At 44.7% G+C, this 15,410-nt stretch overlaps 1 protein-coding gene across 6 annotated transcripts in view; it reads right to left on the minus strand.

The window, feature by feature from the left end:
• Window positions 1-15,410, minus strand: part of KIDINS220 (kinase D interacting substrate 220) — a 987,486-nt gene that overhangs the window by 611,551 nt on the left and 360,525 nt on the right. For all 6 annotated transcript variants that reach the window (XM_069235892.1, XM_069235890.1, XM_069235888.1 and 3 more), the window contains exon 13: window positions 3,764-3,928. In XM_069235892.1, the coding sequence (XP_069091993.1) occupies window positions 3,764-3,928 (165 nt within the window). The remainder of the gene's footprint in view (window positions 1-3,763; window positions 3,929-15,410) is intronic.

Below are 15,410 nucleotides of genomic sequence, written 5' to 3' on the forward strand. Positions count from 1 at the left end.
GGAGTTTTGGGGACCAGCAATGTCCAGATGACCCAGCCTTGGCAGTTAGGTCAGGGCCAGCCCTCAGCAGTCAGAACAGCCAGCAGGAATCGTTGGAGCTCCCCTAGCAGGACCCCTCTGGTAGGGGCACAGGGAGTCACAGTTAGGCCTCAGCGGCACTGCAAAACACGGATGCCCATGTCACAGGAGTTGCAGAGGGGAAGTTGTTCTTGAAGCTGGAGAGTGCTGGAGGCCGGGGGTTCTTGGAGGCAGGAGGTCTTCAGACTAAAGAGCCAACAAGCCTTGGAAACTTCAAACAGACGCAGTGCACAGGGGTTCCAGCCAAGAAGCTCCAGCGAGGGACCACAAACATCTCAGTTGCAAAGAAGACAGGTCAGACATCTAGACAGCCACAGAACCACCACCTGTTTTGCAGAGTCTTGAGGAGTCTGTGGGACAGCAGGATCCACAAACCAGTCGTGGATGCTGAGGTGCCTGCAATTGCATGGCAGTGACTCCTTCACTTCAAGAGAGATTCCTTCTGGATGTCCTTAGTGCAGGCATAGTCTTTGTGACTCTGGATAATGCACAGCCACTGACGTTGCAGAGTCCTTCCAAAGCTCAGGGACAAAGTTGCAGTAGGAGCCATCCTATCAGCTGCAGTCTTGTCTTGGTTCCTGGCTAAGTCCAGCAGCAGGTTCCTGGTCGCAGATGAATCTTGTAGACAAATTTTAGGTCCCATCCTTCTGGAACCCTTAAGTAATCCAGGAAGGGGTTTAGATGACTACTGCGATGACCCACTTATCAAGGGGGGGGGGGGCAGGGACACTACTCTATTGGACTGATCAGTCAGATGCTCCCAGGGGCCTCTGCTCATCTTGTTTCCAAGAAAAGTGGCCACCTGGGAGAGCCCTGGGCACCTCCCTAGGGGAGGAGCTGGAGAACGGGGTGAGAGGGGTCACTCCACTGTCCTTTGTGTGTTTCGCACCAGAGCGGGAACCTGTGGGCTCCTGAACTGGAAGAAACTGGCTTTGCAAGGAGGGCACCAAATTGCCCTTCAAAGCAGTCTGGTGGCACTCAGGAGCACCCCAACCCTAGCCCAGAGACACCTAATTCTAAGGGAGAGGTGGGAAAACCTCTCATCTACAGGAAATCCTTTGTTCTGCCTTGCCATGCCCGAGTTAAACTCAGCAGCAGGAGGGTAGAACAGTGTCTGGGTTGGCAGCAGCACTGGCTTTTATACAGACCATGCAAGGACACACAGGCAGACACAAGGGATCCTCTAAGGAACCTGCAAAGTACATAGTATCATGCAACTAACACTGGAACTGGTGCTGTTGCATGATCCCAACATGTCTGATACCAAACATGACTGGGTTTGGTGGAACCATTATGTAACTGGACATCTCGTGATGACCAGTGTTCACTCATACCTTAAAATGGCTTCCCTGCACTTACAAAGCCCAGAAAATGGAGTCTGAGGCCTGTAGGGATACCTCTGCTCGTGCAGGGGTACCCTCACACTCAGAACCATGCACCCTGTCCTTGGGCTGCAGAAGCGCAGTGACTGCAATATAAGGTAAACCTTACATCTGAGCTGAAAGGCGCATACGCCATTTCAGACAGGCTGCCATGGCAGGCCTGTAGACACAGTTCGCATGGGCTTCCATGGGTGGCATAATACATGCTGCAGTCCATGAGGGACCCCCGGTGTACCAGGACGTGGGTACCTAAGTGTCATATACTAGGGACCTACAAGGGTTTACCAGTGTGGGGTGAGGTGTAAGAAGTACTCACCAACCAAATTTAGGGGAGAGAACACCAACACTTGGATACTGGTTGGCAGGATCCCAGTGTTCTACAGTCAAGTCACACTGACATCAGGCAAAAAGTGGGGGCAACCATGTCAGAAAGATCCTACTTTCCTACACACAACCTCACACCATTATACTGTTAGCTCTACACACATAGCCTTGATACAAAAATCCCATTTAGTTCACACGAAGCAATGAAACTACAGAGGCAATGGCGTGGCCAGGTATGTGCCACTAACTTATCCACATATGCATGCAGGGTGCTAATATGGATCAAACCTGGTGTCCTACTCACAGTGCATAATACCATGACAGAGCTAGAGGATCGCTACATCCTCTTTAATGCCCGCCTAGATGGCTGGCAGGTATATACTTGTTATACATATATACATGTTATATACTTCACCGCTGGCCAGAGATAAGACATGCATCCTCAACTCTGACCCAATTTAGATATACAGCGGTACCCCCCAGGGCTTCCCACTCTCCCAATTAGTTCTTTCCTTGGCAATAGAACCGCTAGCTACAGCCTTTTGGGAACAAGGCAGAGACTGAGGACTACCTCGGGGTGACAGACTTCACTCAGCGTCTCTCTACTCCAATGATTTACTCCTCTATCTCAGGAACATACATTAAATTCTCACTGCATTGTTCCTAACACTAAATTGCTTTGACGACCTTACAAGGGCCCTAAGGTCAATTGGGCCAAAACCTGTCTTTTTCCATTTACCACCAAACTGCAGGATCATGCCTTTAACCTCAGTGGTGTCAGGCTCTCCTGGCAACCCAGCATGTTCTGGTATTCAGATATTCGTGTGTACCACAAACCTACTGACCTCTTCGACTGCAATCTCACTCGTGTAATGACATTGTTAAGGGCGCAGATGGGTTTTTGGAAGTCACTACCACTGTCTGTGGCAGGCTGCATACCTCTCCTTAAAATGGTCAGGTTACCTCACCTTTTAGACTATTTTGCCAACCTTCCCCTATACGTCCAAAAACCTTTTATTTTGATCCCTCAAAAGACACTGATACATGAATTCATCTGGCACACCTCCTGCTGTAGGGTAGCACTATCTAAACTTTACTTGCACCTCCCATGCTTGAGGCTTAGGCAAAGTCCTTAACTGCGTGGGCTCAGGCACCGAGTACCACCCTACATAGGGAGAAACAATATTGCATTGCGTCTAACTAGAACACTATCATAACTGACCTTCAATCTGCTTTACCGCGTGCTGACACCCGGGACAGCTCCCCAGAAACCAGGGTGATGGTGGCAAATGATGGGGAACCTTTAGACACATAATATCCACATGATGCATTGCCCCTCCCTGCACCATCCAAAATATTGGACTGATCTGAAATTTCTATCAAACGCTAACTTATTATACGTTGTCACAAGTTGCTGTGTTGAGGGATGGTGGGTCCGGGTTTCATTTGTTATGGCTTCAGGTTTAACAGTTTAACTTTCTCATCTTACTTGAGTAATACTGAATTCTCCACTTGTTTTGTATAACTGTACTAGTTCCCAGCTTTGCTACAATCGCCGGCAACATTAACAATACACTTGGACACGAAAACTAAACTGTAAACTGAGTACCGTTTTCTGCTGTTTGACACAAAATAATGTATTCATTTGTTGTTCTCTTCCAAGTGACATGGAAGTTATGTACGTGTTACACACACTGACAATGTTGTGATTTACATGTTACGGATTCAAACAAAAATCAAGAGCTTCATTACAACAGCATTACTTTTAGTCCATACAAAAAATAAGTCAGAACTCATTGTACTTGTTGTCTACGTGTAAGCTCTAACACAAACACATGAAGGTTCTATAGAAGGGAAAATGTTTTGAAATTATGGTTGTTTTAACAGAACTGATCCTGTTTTCATGGACAGAAAACGTGGTTGCAAGATGTTGACATGCATCATATAACCCATGCAGAACCGTTTTCACTTAATGTTACCTTCTAATTTTTTCAGCAGAAATGATTTGCCACTTCCCCACTGTGCATACAACCCAACACAGATAGGTGGCTGCATGGTTGGTTCACTAAGTATATCTGCCAATGCACTGCTATACAAATCGTATCCCAACATGTCACCATCAGATTCTGTAGGAGATAAGTGTCCTACAAGAGAAACAGATTAACAGTAACTAAATGTAAATCATTAAGAACATCTGCTGTTACAACCATGAAACATTAGGTAGCATATTGGCATAATCAGAGATATTAACTGCATCCCTCACCGAAAAACTACATTACAATTTAATAAACCATAATAGTTTCATAACAGTTTAATCACAGTATTGTTTTAGTCTTAACAGGATTTTAATATTTCATCCACGCTAGGTTCATAATAATGTGTCAAAATATATATGCCTTAGAACGTACGATGCATAAAAGGACTTTGCCAATACTTCACTTCCAACAGTGAAGCAGCACAAGTGCTTCAAAATGTGAGAAAAACAAACATCAGACAGGTATGCCAGTTTCACTTCTCCTGTGTTATACACATTATATTTACATGTGCCAAATGCACAAAGCAGAACTTAAATATTTTCAGTGACAGAGAGAACCAGAACAAACAGTAACAGAGAATGCATTAGCAAAGCTCATATTTACCCCCAAAGTTATATTGATGTGTTAATGAACACTATGACTCCACACTTAGCATACATTACTGAAAACCAAATTCCAGCACTGAAGAAACACAAAGGAACTCAGAGGATCATCCTATTGTGTAGCCATTTTAGTTATAGCTTCATACACATTATTTTACCAAACCAGGCCTGCCGCTCATCCAGCCTATAGAACAGATATTTTCTATTGTTGGGTCACATTGCCAGCAGCTAATGGGAACACAAATACATTCCATCAATATACCTGAAAACACACCTGCACAATACAGAGCATATGCATATCTAGAAATACCTCTACCTTATCAAGAACATAATAATTGGCTTGATGGCGCCCTACCCCATACAATTCTACATGTTAAGTTAGGTCCTACCTGGCCTTTATTGGCCACATATACACCGCACCCTGCTGTAGCTACCTTGACGGTAGCTGAAGTCCTTCGCTTACATGCTGAGCTTATGGCACTATACAGACGATTAGTACAGTTTGTAATGCAAACATTAAATACAAACCCAGCACGTGCTACCCCGGCGCAACCACATGCAGCAACGCCAGGCATTAATCCTGCAACTGTACATCTGATGATGGGTAAAGTTCCCACCAAACTAGAAGAGATTTCGTTTTGGTTAACTCAAAAAATAAATGCACTGGAAGCAGTATTTCCCCATATGGGACCTCAGGATAAGGATAGAATATTAACTATGTGCTTGCCATTTGGGATGGTTCCCACAGTGCATAACTGCAATACTTGGGGGACGGTATTTGCCACACTCTATACTACTGCACATGGAACACAACACATGCCAATCTGCCGGAAGTGTTAAAAGAAATTCAGGATGAATACGTGGCTGACCCGGCCCTGGACTTGGGGATGCAACGTATCTGCAACTTTGGCACTGTATCTTCCATTATACTGAGTAATCTTAAAGGGGAAGCAGTTGCACTAGCAATGCGCATGCGGCTCCGGGACGTTCCTCCACAGGATCAAGAACATGAGCTGCCTAAGATTATCGCAAAGACTTACTCTAGTATTGGTTGAGATATTTTGGGGGCCAGACCCACAAAACCACAGTTTCAGGGTAAATCTAATAAAGATTCTACTAAGCAAGCTCCTGAGGGTTCTAAAAAACGTTGGGATAAAAAAAAGAACAAACACCTAAAAAAGAAAGGAGAGAATTTCCGCATACAGACACCCCACAGAATAGATATAATCTCAGGAATAGAGATAATATAAAAACGCCTGACAGATATTAATATTCTGATACACGCCAATCTCGTTCCTTTCAGGACTCACTGTAAAAACGCAGTGAGAGAGGTGGGCAGTCAGAGAGAAGAAATTAGTAAGTGAAACCAAGACAGTAATCACAACGCTCTACAGAAGTTTCTGTTAAAAAAGAAGAGAAACTTCCCAAACAAAAACCCCAATTCAAAAAGAAGAAAGTGGCAGCAGTTGCGATTCGTCATGCCACTCAAGAAGAGGGCTCCATTGAAGAACAAGAAGTGGGCACTAGCGCCACTAGACAGCACGGCACAGGTCACAATAGTTTGCCGGAATCTTCAAGAGCATCTGGAGGTGAAGCAACTGATGACTTCTTACAAGTTGAAACTGCAGACATGCGTGTCTCCACGCCCGATAGGGTGTACAAAGTAACGTTACAGTAAGAAGGAGACATTAAATGCACAATCAACGCAATCTTTTGGGACCACGTCATAAATATATATGATATTCTACTGCCCGAAAAGGATTGGCCACCACAATTTGTCCGTACTTGCCCAGATAGGGAAGATGTTATCAAACCTTCTTTCTCACCCCTTTTTCCTGATGAGCTCACAGAGTCCTACGCCATCGATTGGGCATCGGCACAGGCACAAGTTTTATATCGCAACCACGTAGTGTGGGATAAAGATTCCCCCATCATGTAATTCCAACAAAAAATCAACCTCAACCCCAATATCCAATAAAGCAGGATGTTAAAGCACCAGTGAGGGAAATCCTCACACAACTGGAGTACCAGGGCGTAATCGAAACCTGTGTCTCACCAATGAATAATCCCTTATTCCCAGTAGCTAATCCGGACCCGTCGTACAGAATAGTCTTAGACTACAGACATCTTAATAGTCATACACGCACATATGCTAAACAAAACTCTCACAGCACAGCACTAATGAACAACACAGCGCGCAAAAAATACAAAACAACACTGGACATTGCCAATGGTTTCTTCTGCCAAAATATAGCGCCTGAGAGTAGAGACCTAACAAGTTTCAGCACACTAGCCTCCCAGAAAAAATTCTGCTGTTTACCCCAGGGGTACAAAAACAGTCCAGGGCTGTTTGCGGCTTGTGTGACTTCAATATTGCACGACATTGACCCTGAAGCATTGTCCTATGTTGGTGATATCTATCTCACGGATGATGATTTACTGCAACATCTAAGACGGGTAGCCCGCACTGTTTTAAGATTTTCCGAATTCAGCTATAAATTCAACTTCAAGCAGACAAAAATAGCCTTCCTTAGCATCCTGTTATTGGGATATGAGCTATAAAGTGAAGGAAAGAGTCTAGCGCCATAATTCTTGGAAAAATGTGCACACTTCCAACCTCCAAACACCATTAAAAAACTCCAATCCCTATTGGGTTTTCTAAGTTTTGGAAGAACGTGCATTCCAGATTACGCATCACGCATAAAACCTTTATATGACTTAATAAGTCCTGACTTTTCAAGTAAATTTTGGACAGTCAAACACATGCATTCTCAGAGCTTTGCAAACAGACATGCTTGCAGCACAACACTTAGACACAAGGGACAATAAAAAACATCTGGTCATCAGAGTAATTGTTGGTGCCATTGGTTTCACCTATGTAATTTTTAATGAGGGTGAGGCAGTCCCGACTGCATACAAATCACATTTGTATTCAGTAGCAGAACAACGCTTTGCTCCCACTGAGAAAATTCTCACTGCTGTTCAGATGGCTGTCATTAAAGAAAGACCACTGGCCCAGGGGAAACCCAATATTGTTGTTTCTCCAATTCCAGCCCTCGAGGCTGTTACCAAAGCCAGCGTTCCAAACGCGAAAGCATTACATCCACGTTGGATTCAATGGGCAACATCTCTGACAGCTGCTGACGTTGACTATATCTTCAACCCAAAATTACAAACTCAAGAATTTTTGCAATATGAACTAGAATGCCCAGTTCCGGCAAATACATTGCCTATTGATCAATATCAAAGAGTCATATACACCGATGGCTCAGCACAACCTGCAATTGGCACAAAACATCAATACTCTGCTGCTTGCGCAGTCCTAAGTGGCTACATGGAGGGTAATACGTTTTATCCACAACATAAAGGCTCTGGTGATGGCACTAGAACATACGGATCCCGTACAGCTAACACTGATTGTTTGTGATTCGTATTATTGTGTCCAGTCCTTCAATGAATACCTGCATTACTGGCGCCAGAATGGGTTCAGAGATTCTAAAGGCAACACCATCAAACACAGAATTCTGTGGGGGAAAGTAGCCGATCTGAAGGAAACACTACCAAACGTCCATGTTGTACATACACTCACTTGGAAACAAGCGCGTTGGAATACACATTGCTGGAAATAGACTGGCAGATGAAGCAGCCAAATCAGCAGTAGCCACGGCTGCTGTTGCTGCCGGAACTCATTCTAAAACAAAACTGGATGATGACATATGGGCTGTCGTGAAAGCCACGGCTCAAGGCACGTCCTTTCTAAAAGCATTTCCTGCTAAATATTTCTACCGAATGGGAGGCTTCCTTGATGCAGAAGTAAAAATACCAGGCGTGGGAGTTTGAGTAATTCCCAACAACAACCTAAGACCAGAGTTGATTAAAGCAGCGCATGAGGGGGTTGCATCTGCTCATGTTGGTGTGGAGGCTACAATATCATTATTGCAAGCACGTTATTGGTGGCCAGGTCTATACAAACAGACCAAGCAGTATGTCCTTTGTTGCAACATGTGCCAACAAATTTAGGGCTCCACCGTCAAATGCCCACCGCAGACACCCCTCCTAATTTCCAAAACATCATTACAATGTGTGTACTTGGACCACTGTGGTCCTCTAACACCGACAGCCATTGCAAAAACATCTTGGTCACTGTCGACTCTTGCTCCAGATTTCTATGGGTGTGGCCACAACGCTCGGCTGACGCTCAGACTGTTATGAAAGATTTGCAAGTCTTTATCGGCACATATACAGTTGCGACTTTCCACTCGGACCAGGGCTCTGCCTTTGCCTCAAGGGCATTCAGGGACACCATGGTTTGTTAGGGGTCCAACTCCATTACTCATCTCCATTTCATCCCGAGGGAAATAGTGTCATGGAGCGACAAAACTGTGATTTAAGGCAATCCTTGACAGCCAGAGTATCAGGTATCGCTCGTAGTTGGCTTAATCACCTGTATGGAGTCCAGAGAGCACTTAATAATCTGCCTAGAATGTCCCTGGGGGGGTCGTACTTCATACAAGTGCCTGTTTGGAACTCAAATGTATGTTCCAGATCTTGATGGTCCTGGCATGGAGGCAGCTGAAACACCTTTTGACATAAAGGAACGTGTCACTGTCTTGCAGGAATTACAACAGTTCCTTGACAACAACGCTTCTGCCAGTGCAGCCTGCACAAGAATTAAGAATGTACCAATAACATCTACCGGCTGGATTGCGAAGGTTGGGGATCTAGTACATGAAAACTTTGCTGTGAAAAAGGAGTTTGGTCCTTCCTATGGTGCACCAGTCCCAGTCCTGGGAATACACGGTACCAGAACTGTCATTCTACCACTGTTGCCTGGCACTAAAGAAAACCGCTTTGTATCTATCGAAAATGTCAAGTTACACCATGTGGCCGATCCTACACAGCAGACAAAGAGGAACAGCCAGTAGTTCCCGAACCCTCTCACTACTGGCCGAGATGTCCCTCTACAAGTTTTGAGCAGCAATGCGGACACCCTTCTGAGCTTGGGGAGGGTGAAAAATTATCTTGCATTGGTTCCACTAACATCTCTTACAACAAACACAGAAATTACTGATCGATTTGACACCACGTCTACACAGACGGAGGGCATAATTTACTGTGAACCACCGCAGGAGACCCCTACCAGTTCTCCTTCTACAAATACAGCTCCAGCTTTTGCACAAACTGCTTCTGGATATTTTGCCGACATCAATGACACCTACTCAGACTCATTTGCCTCTTCTACATCTGAATTGCCAAAAACAAATAAGCTGATAAATTGGCTTAAAAAAATTACTTTATTGTCCCATGGAACTATCTGTGGCTTTCCTTGACTATATTAGCTTTCCTCCTTTCGATCGGCTTTGTTTTTACTTTCTTTCCATTAATACATGGTCATTACCTTCTTAAAAGATCAACAGTGGAACTGGTCAATGAGGTCCTAAAACCCAATTTTTCTTCTCACAAGGTCTGCAGAGACTTGTCTTTCTTGAACATTTCCACTATATCAATTCCTGATAGGATTGTTTGGGATAAAGTCACATTTGATATATACGGCCAGACGGAGGTCATTCAAATACCATAAACGTTTTACACCTTGTATGAAAGATGTAATAATACCCGGAGTTGTTTCTGATGACTGGAATGTAAAAACTGTTGATTCTATGATGAATGAATTGCAGTATTTTAGTGTATTTGAAAGTGAGGAAGTTTATCAATCCAAAGAGAATTATGGTGACATGTTTTGCTATAATTATTATGGACACCATTTCATTCAGACAGCAAGTACCCCAAATAGTATTTTTAATTACACACAATGGGAACACAAGGGAGCTCTAAAACATATTCTAAAAAATTGGCATATTTTTCTGGGCACAATGTTAAAAATGCTGAGTCATATTATTTCAAATTGCCATTAATGGAAAATGTACACATATTATTGACAGATACAAAATGTATTTATTCGGATTCCTTTGTTTCACAGTTGGCTATAGAAGGCTATGAATACTGGCTGATGTCAATTGACTTCAAAAGTGTGTGGGGAACATAAAATTGGCAAATAAGGGGAAAGGAGGCTTTATTTAGAGCATGCCTGATACCTGTTCAAATGACATTTTTAAATGAAACAGTACGATAGACAAGTTGTTTAGGCTTAGCAAAAATTAAGGAATTGAATGCGCCCGGTATTCCTGCCTGTTATGCCATTAATTGTGTTTGACCAATGACTTTGTGTTTCACCACTGCGCATATTAGTTGTTCAATGTTCACCAGTAGCACATTAAAGGTTGTATTCAGTTTAGCTGCCTATTGGCTTTAACATGGCATTAGACATTACATTCTGTATTCAGTTTAGCTGCCTATTGGCTTTAACGTGGCGTTAGACATTACATTTTGTATTTAGGTTAGCTGCCTGTTGTAGGAGGCTGGCCTGGCTTATAGTGGGTACCCTGTGGTACTTACACCCTGTGCCGGATCCAGTTATCCCTTATTAGTAGAATAGAGCTGTTTCTAGCAGCTTAGACTGATAGAAGGTAGCTATGGCAAAGCAGCTTAGGCTGAACTAGGAGACATGCAAAGCTCCTACTATACCACTTATATCATATGCACAATACCATAAGAAAACACAATACACAGAGTTACCAAAATTAAAGGTACTTTATTTTTATGACAATATGCAACAAGTATCTCAGTGAGTACCCTCAGTAAGAAGGTAAGTAATATACACAAGTTATATGTACACAAACCCAAACAGGTAAGAGTTAGAAAAGTAATGCAAACAGTGTAGAATTACAATAGGATGCATTATGTGAACATAGGTCTAGGGGCAACACAAACCATATACTCCAAAAGTGGAATGCGAATCACGAATGGACCCCAGACCTATGGGAGCTTGTAGAGGGTCGCTGGGACTGTAAGAAAACAGTCAGGGTGTCCAAGATACCCCACCCCAAGACCCTGAAAAGTAGGAGTAAAGTACACCTACTCCCCCAAAAAAACACAATAGTTGTGATAGGGGAATTCTGCAAGAACAACAAACACCAGCAAGGCACTGAAGGTGGATTCCTGGACCTGAGGACCTGTAAGGCAAGGGGACCAAGTCCAAGAGTCGCAATAGTGTCCAGGGGGGGGGGGGGCAGGAGCCCAGGAAACCCCGGATGAAGGTTCAAGGAAGCTGCCTCCGGATGGAAGAAGCTTGGAATTCTGCAACAACGAAGAGGACTAGGAAGTTCTCCTTTGGATGGAAGATGTCCCACGTCGCGATGAAGGTTGCAGAGGTGTTCCCACGCAGAAATACTGCAAACAAGCCTTGCTAGCTGCAATGGTCGCGGTAGAGGTTTTTGGGTGCTGCTGGGGACCAGGATGTCGCCCCTTGGAGGAGGAGACAGATGGGGCGCTCAGCAACTCAGAGAGCCTCCACAGAAGCAGGCAGCACCCGCAGAAGTACCAGAGCAGGCACTTAGAAGATTTGTGAACCGGAGCTGGCTCAGAGTCACAAAGGAGGGTCCCACGACGTCGGAGGCCAACCCAGCGGGTTGAGCACTGCAGGACGGAGTGCTGGGGACCCAGGCTAGGCTGTGCACAAAGGAAATCCTGGAAGAGTGCACAGAAGCCAGAGCAGCTGCAAATCACGCAGTACACAGGTTTGCAGTCTAGCATGGGGAGGCAAGGACTTACCTCCACCAAACTTGGACTGAAGGATCACTGGACTGTGGGAGTCACTTGGATAGAGTTCCTGTGTTCCAGGGACCACGCTCGTCAGGATGAGAGGGGACCCAGAGGACCGGTGATGCAGTCTTTTGGTGCCTGCGTTAGCAGGGGGAAGATTCCGTTGACCCACGGGAGATTTCTTCTTGGCTTCCAGTGCAGGGTGAAGGCAGGCGACCCCCAGAGCATGCACCACCAGGAAACAGTTGAGAAAGCCGGCAGGATGAGGCGCTACAATGTTGCTGGTAGTCGTCTTGCTACTTTGTTGCGGTTTTGCAGGCGTCCTGGAGCAGTTAGCGGTCGATCCTTGGTAGAAGTCGAAGAGGGAGATGCAGAGGAACTCTGGTGAGCTCTTCCATTCGTTATCTGAAGAATTCCCCAGAGGAGAGACCCTAAATAGCCAGAAAAGGAGGTTTGGCTACCAAGAAAGGAGGATTGGCTACCAAGAAAGGTAAGAGCCTATCAGAGGGGGTCTCTGACGTCACTTGCTGGCACTGGCCACTCAGAGCAGTCCAGTGTGCCCCCAACACCTGTTTCCAAGATGGCAGAGGTCTGGGACACGCTGGAGGAGGTCTGGGCGGGAGGCGGGAGCCCCTGGGAGGTACTGGTCAGGGGAGTGGTCACTCCCCTTTCCTTTGTCCAGTTTTGCGCAAGAGCAGGGCTGGGGGATCCCTGAACCGGTGTAGACTGGCTTATGCAGAGATGTGCACCATCTGTCCCCATCAAAGCATTTGCAGAGGCTGGGGGAGGCTACTCCTCCCCAGCCCTTCACACCTATTTCCAAAGGGAGAGGGTGTAACACCCTCTCTCAGAGGAAATCCTTTGTTCTGCCTTCCTGGGCCAGGAGGGCAGAATCCTGTCTGAGGGGTTGGCAGCGGCAGCAGCTGCAGTGGAAACCCCGGAAAGGCAGTTTGGCAGTACCCGGGTTCTGTGCTAGAGACCCGGGGGATCATGGAATTGTCCCCCCAATACCAGAATGGTATTGGGGGGACAATTCCATGATCTTAGACATGTTACATGGCCATGTTCGGAGTTACCATTGTGACGCTATACATAGGTAGTGACCTATGTATAGTGCACGCATGTAATGGTGTACCCGCACTCACAAAGTTCGGGGAATTTGCCCTGAACGATGTGGGGTCACCTTGGCTAGTGCCAGGGTGCCCACACACTAAGTAACTTGGCACCCAACCTTCACTAAGTGAAGGTTAGACATATAGGTGACTTATAAGTTACTTATGTGCAGTGAAAAATGACTGTGAAATAACGTGGACGTTATTTCACTCAGGCTGCAGTGGCAGGCCTGTGTAAGAATTGTCTGAACTCCCTATGGGTGGCAAAAGAAATGCTGCAGCCCATAGGGATCTCCTGGAACCCCAATACTCAGGGGTACCTCAGTACCATATACAAGGGAATTATATGGGTGTACCAGTGTGCCAATAAGAATTGGTAAATTTAGTCACTAGCCTGCAGTGACAAATTTGGAAAGCAGAGAGAGCATAAACACAGAGGTTCTGGTTAGCAGAGCCTCAGTGATACAGTTAGGCACCACACAGGAAACACATACAGGGCACATACTATGAGCACTGGGGTCCTGCTTGGCAGGATCCCAGTGACACAAGGGCTAAAAACAACATACATACAGTGAAAAATGGGGGTAACATGCCAGGCAAGATGGTACTTTCCTACACCTATTGGCTTTAAGGTGGCATTAGCCATTACATTCTGTAGTCAGTTTAGCCGATGGGCTTTATCGTGGAGTTCGACATTGCAGTTGAGACACTGCAGATGACCAAGCTGTGTTTTTCGTATTGTGTTCACACCGAACCCTAGTGTGATAAGAGAGGGTATATTTTGTGTTTTCCTCTCTACTCAGCCTTGGGAAGAAGCAAGGTTTAGGAGATCTGTCCAATCTCCAACGGCTTGTTTACTTCCCAACTCTGCATGTTTTGCATTATAAAACGGTGTCCCTGGGCAGCAGCAAGGGGGAATTTTCCAGGACTTCAGTCAGGAGCGGATGTCAGCTGCCTGACCTCCCGTTTGGGTGGAAAATCTCTTTCACCCAGTTGAACAGGAGTCATCAACTTGCAGGCATGAGAAAGATGAGGAGCAGTGATAGGCCCTACGGTGATTAATTTTGACTTTTATTCTTTGCTTTGAATTTATGCTATAATATAATCACATGTATTTGCTGTGTACATTACAATTGAGAAGTACTTTGATATATTTTGCTTTCATTGCTGTGACTACTTTTAAACGTGTGCTTCCAACCTACTAATCTTGTCTCTCAGGAACATCGTGGTGAAGTAATAATAATAAATGTCTTCTTTAAACTAAGAAGTGCATTCCAGAGAAGTTTTGTCATCTCGGTTATAAGATAAAGAAAGCAAAACACTGCCCCTGCAAAATGTTATGAATGCCAAAAGTATATAAATGCAACTGAAGATCAACTTGATGAATGGGTCCAGAATGGCACGTTTAATGCTTTACTTTCACGTCCTAGTGGGTGATTATTGTGTCCAACAGACACCAACGGGTGTCAAACGTTTTATAAACTCCATGTTATTTTTTTTAGTTTTTTTTTTTAGAACAAGTAGGCCAGACCCTCACTATGTGTCATCTGAACATGCGAGTATAGTAACAACATACAGTGTAGGGAAACTATGCCAGCAATGGCTGAAGAGTTCCTCACTAGATGCTGTTAGAGAATACCTCAGTCCCTTGTCTAATAACACTGACTTACAGTATTTCCTGTTAGGCCTCAAAAAACATCGCAGAAAGAGCTTCTTATATGCAGTTTATAATGAAATTTGGAAGCTTTCTCAACAAGAAGCTGCTGCCCGGTTAAGGCAAATAGACCAGGAACATTTACAGAAGGCATTAGGATTAATACCCTGTCCGACTGAATATACACCTTACACGTTAAACAACATTGTTTCTTCTGCAATAGACATAATACAAAGTGACATGTCCTCTTTACACTACGGACAGTATGAACTAAGGTCCATTATGCAGTATGCATTATGCAGTTAGGTTGGACACTAAAAACATTGAAGGCAGGTCGCGTTCCCTGGCAACATGTTAGCACAAGGGACATATTTTCCACATTTAATTTAACATGACAACAACAGCTAATGGCTAAGAAGGAAGCGATTTACGTCATGTTAAATACTGAAAAATTAGAAAAGTTGCTTTTTACTGTGGCTGAAATACCATCTGCTGAGTGGTTAATACACAGGGTCATTAATCTGCCTATTTCCACACTTCAATTCACATCCTGCTTAAAA

Source organism: Pleurodeles waltl, chromosome 5 (assembly GCF_031143425.1).
Source record: "Pleurodeles waltl isolate 20211129_DDA chromosome 5, aPleWal1.hap1.20221129, whole genome shotgun sequence".
Taxonomy (NCBI): Eukaryota; Metazoa; Chordata; class Amphibia; order Caudata; family Salamandridae; genus Pleurodeles; species Pleurodeles waltl.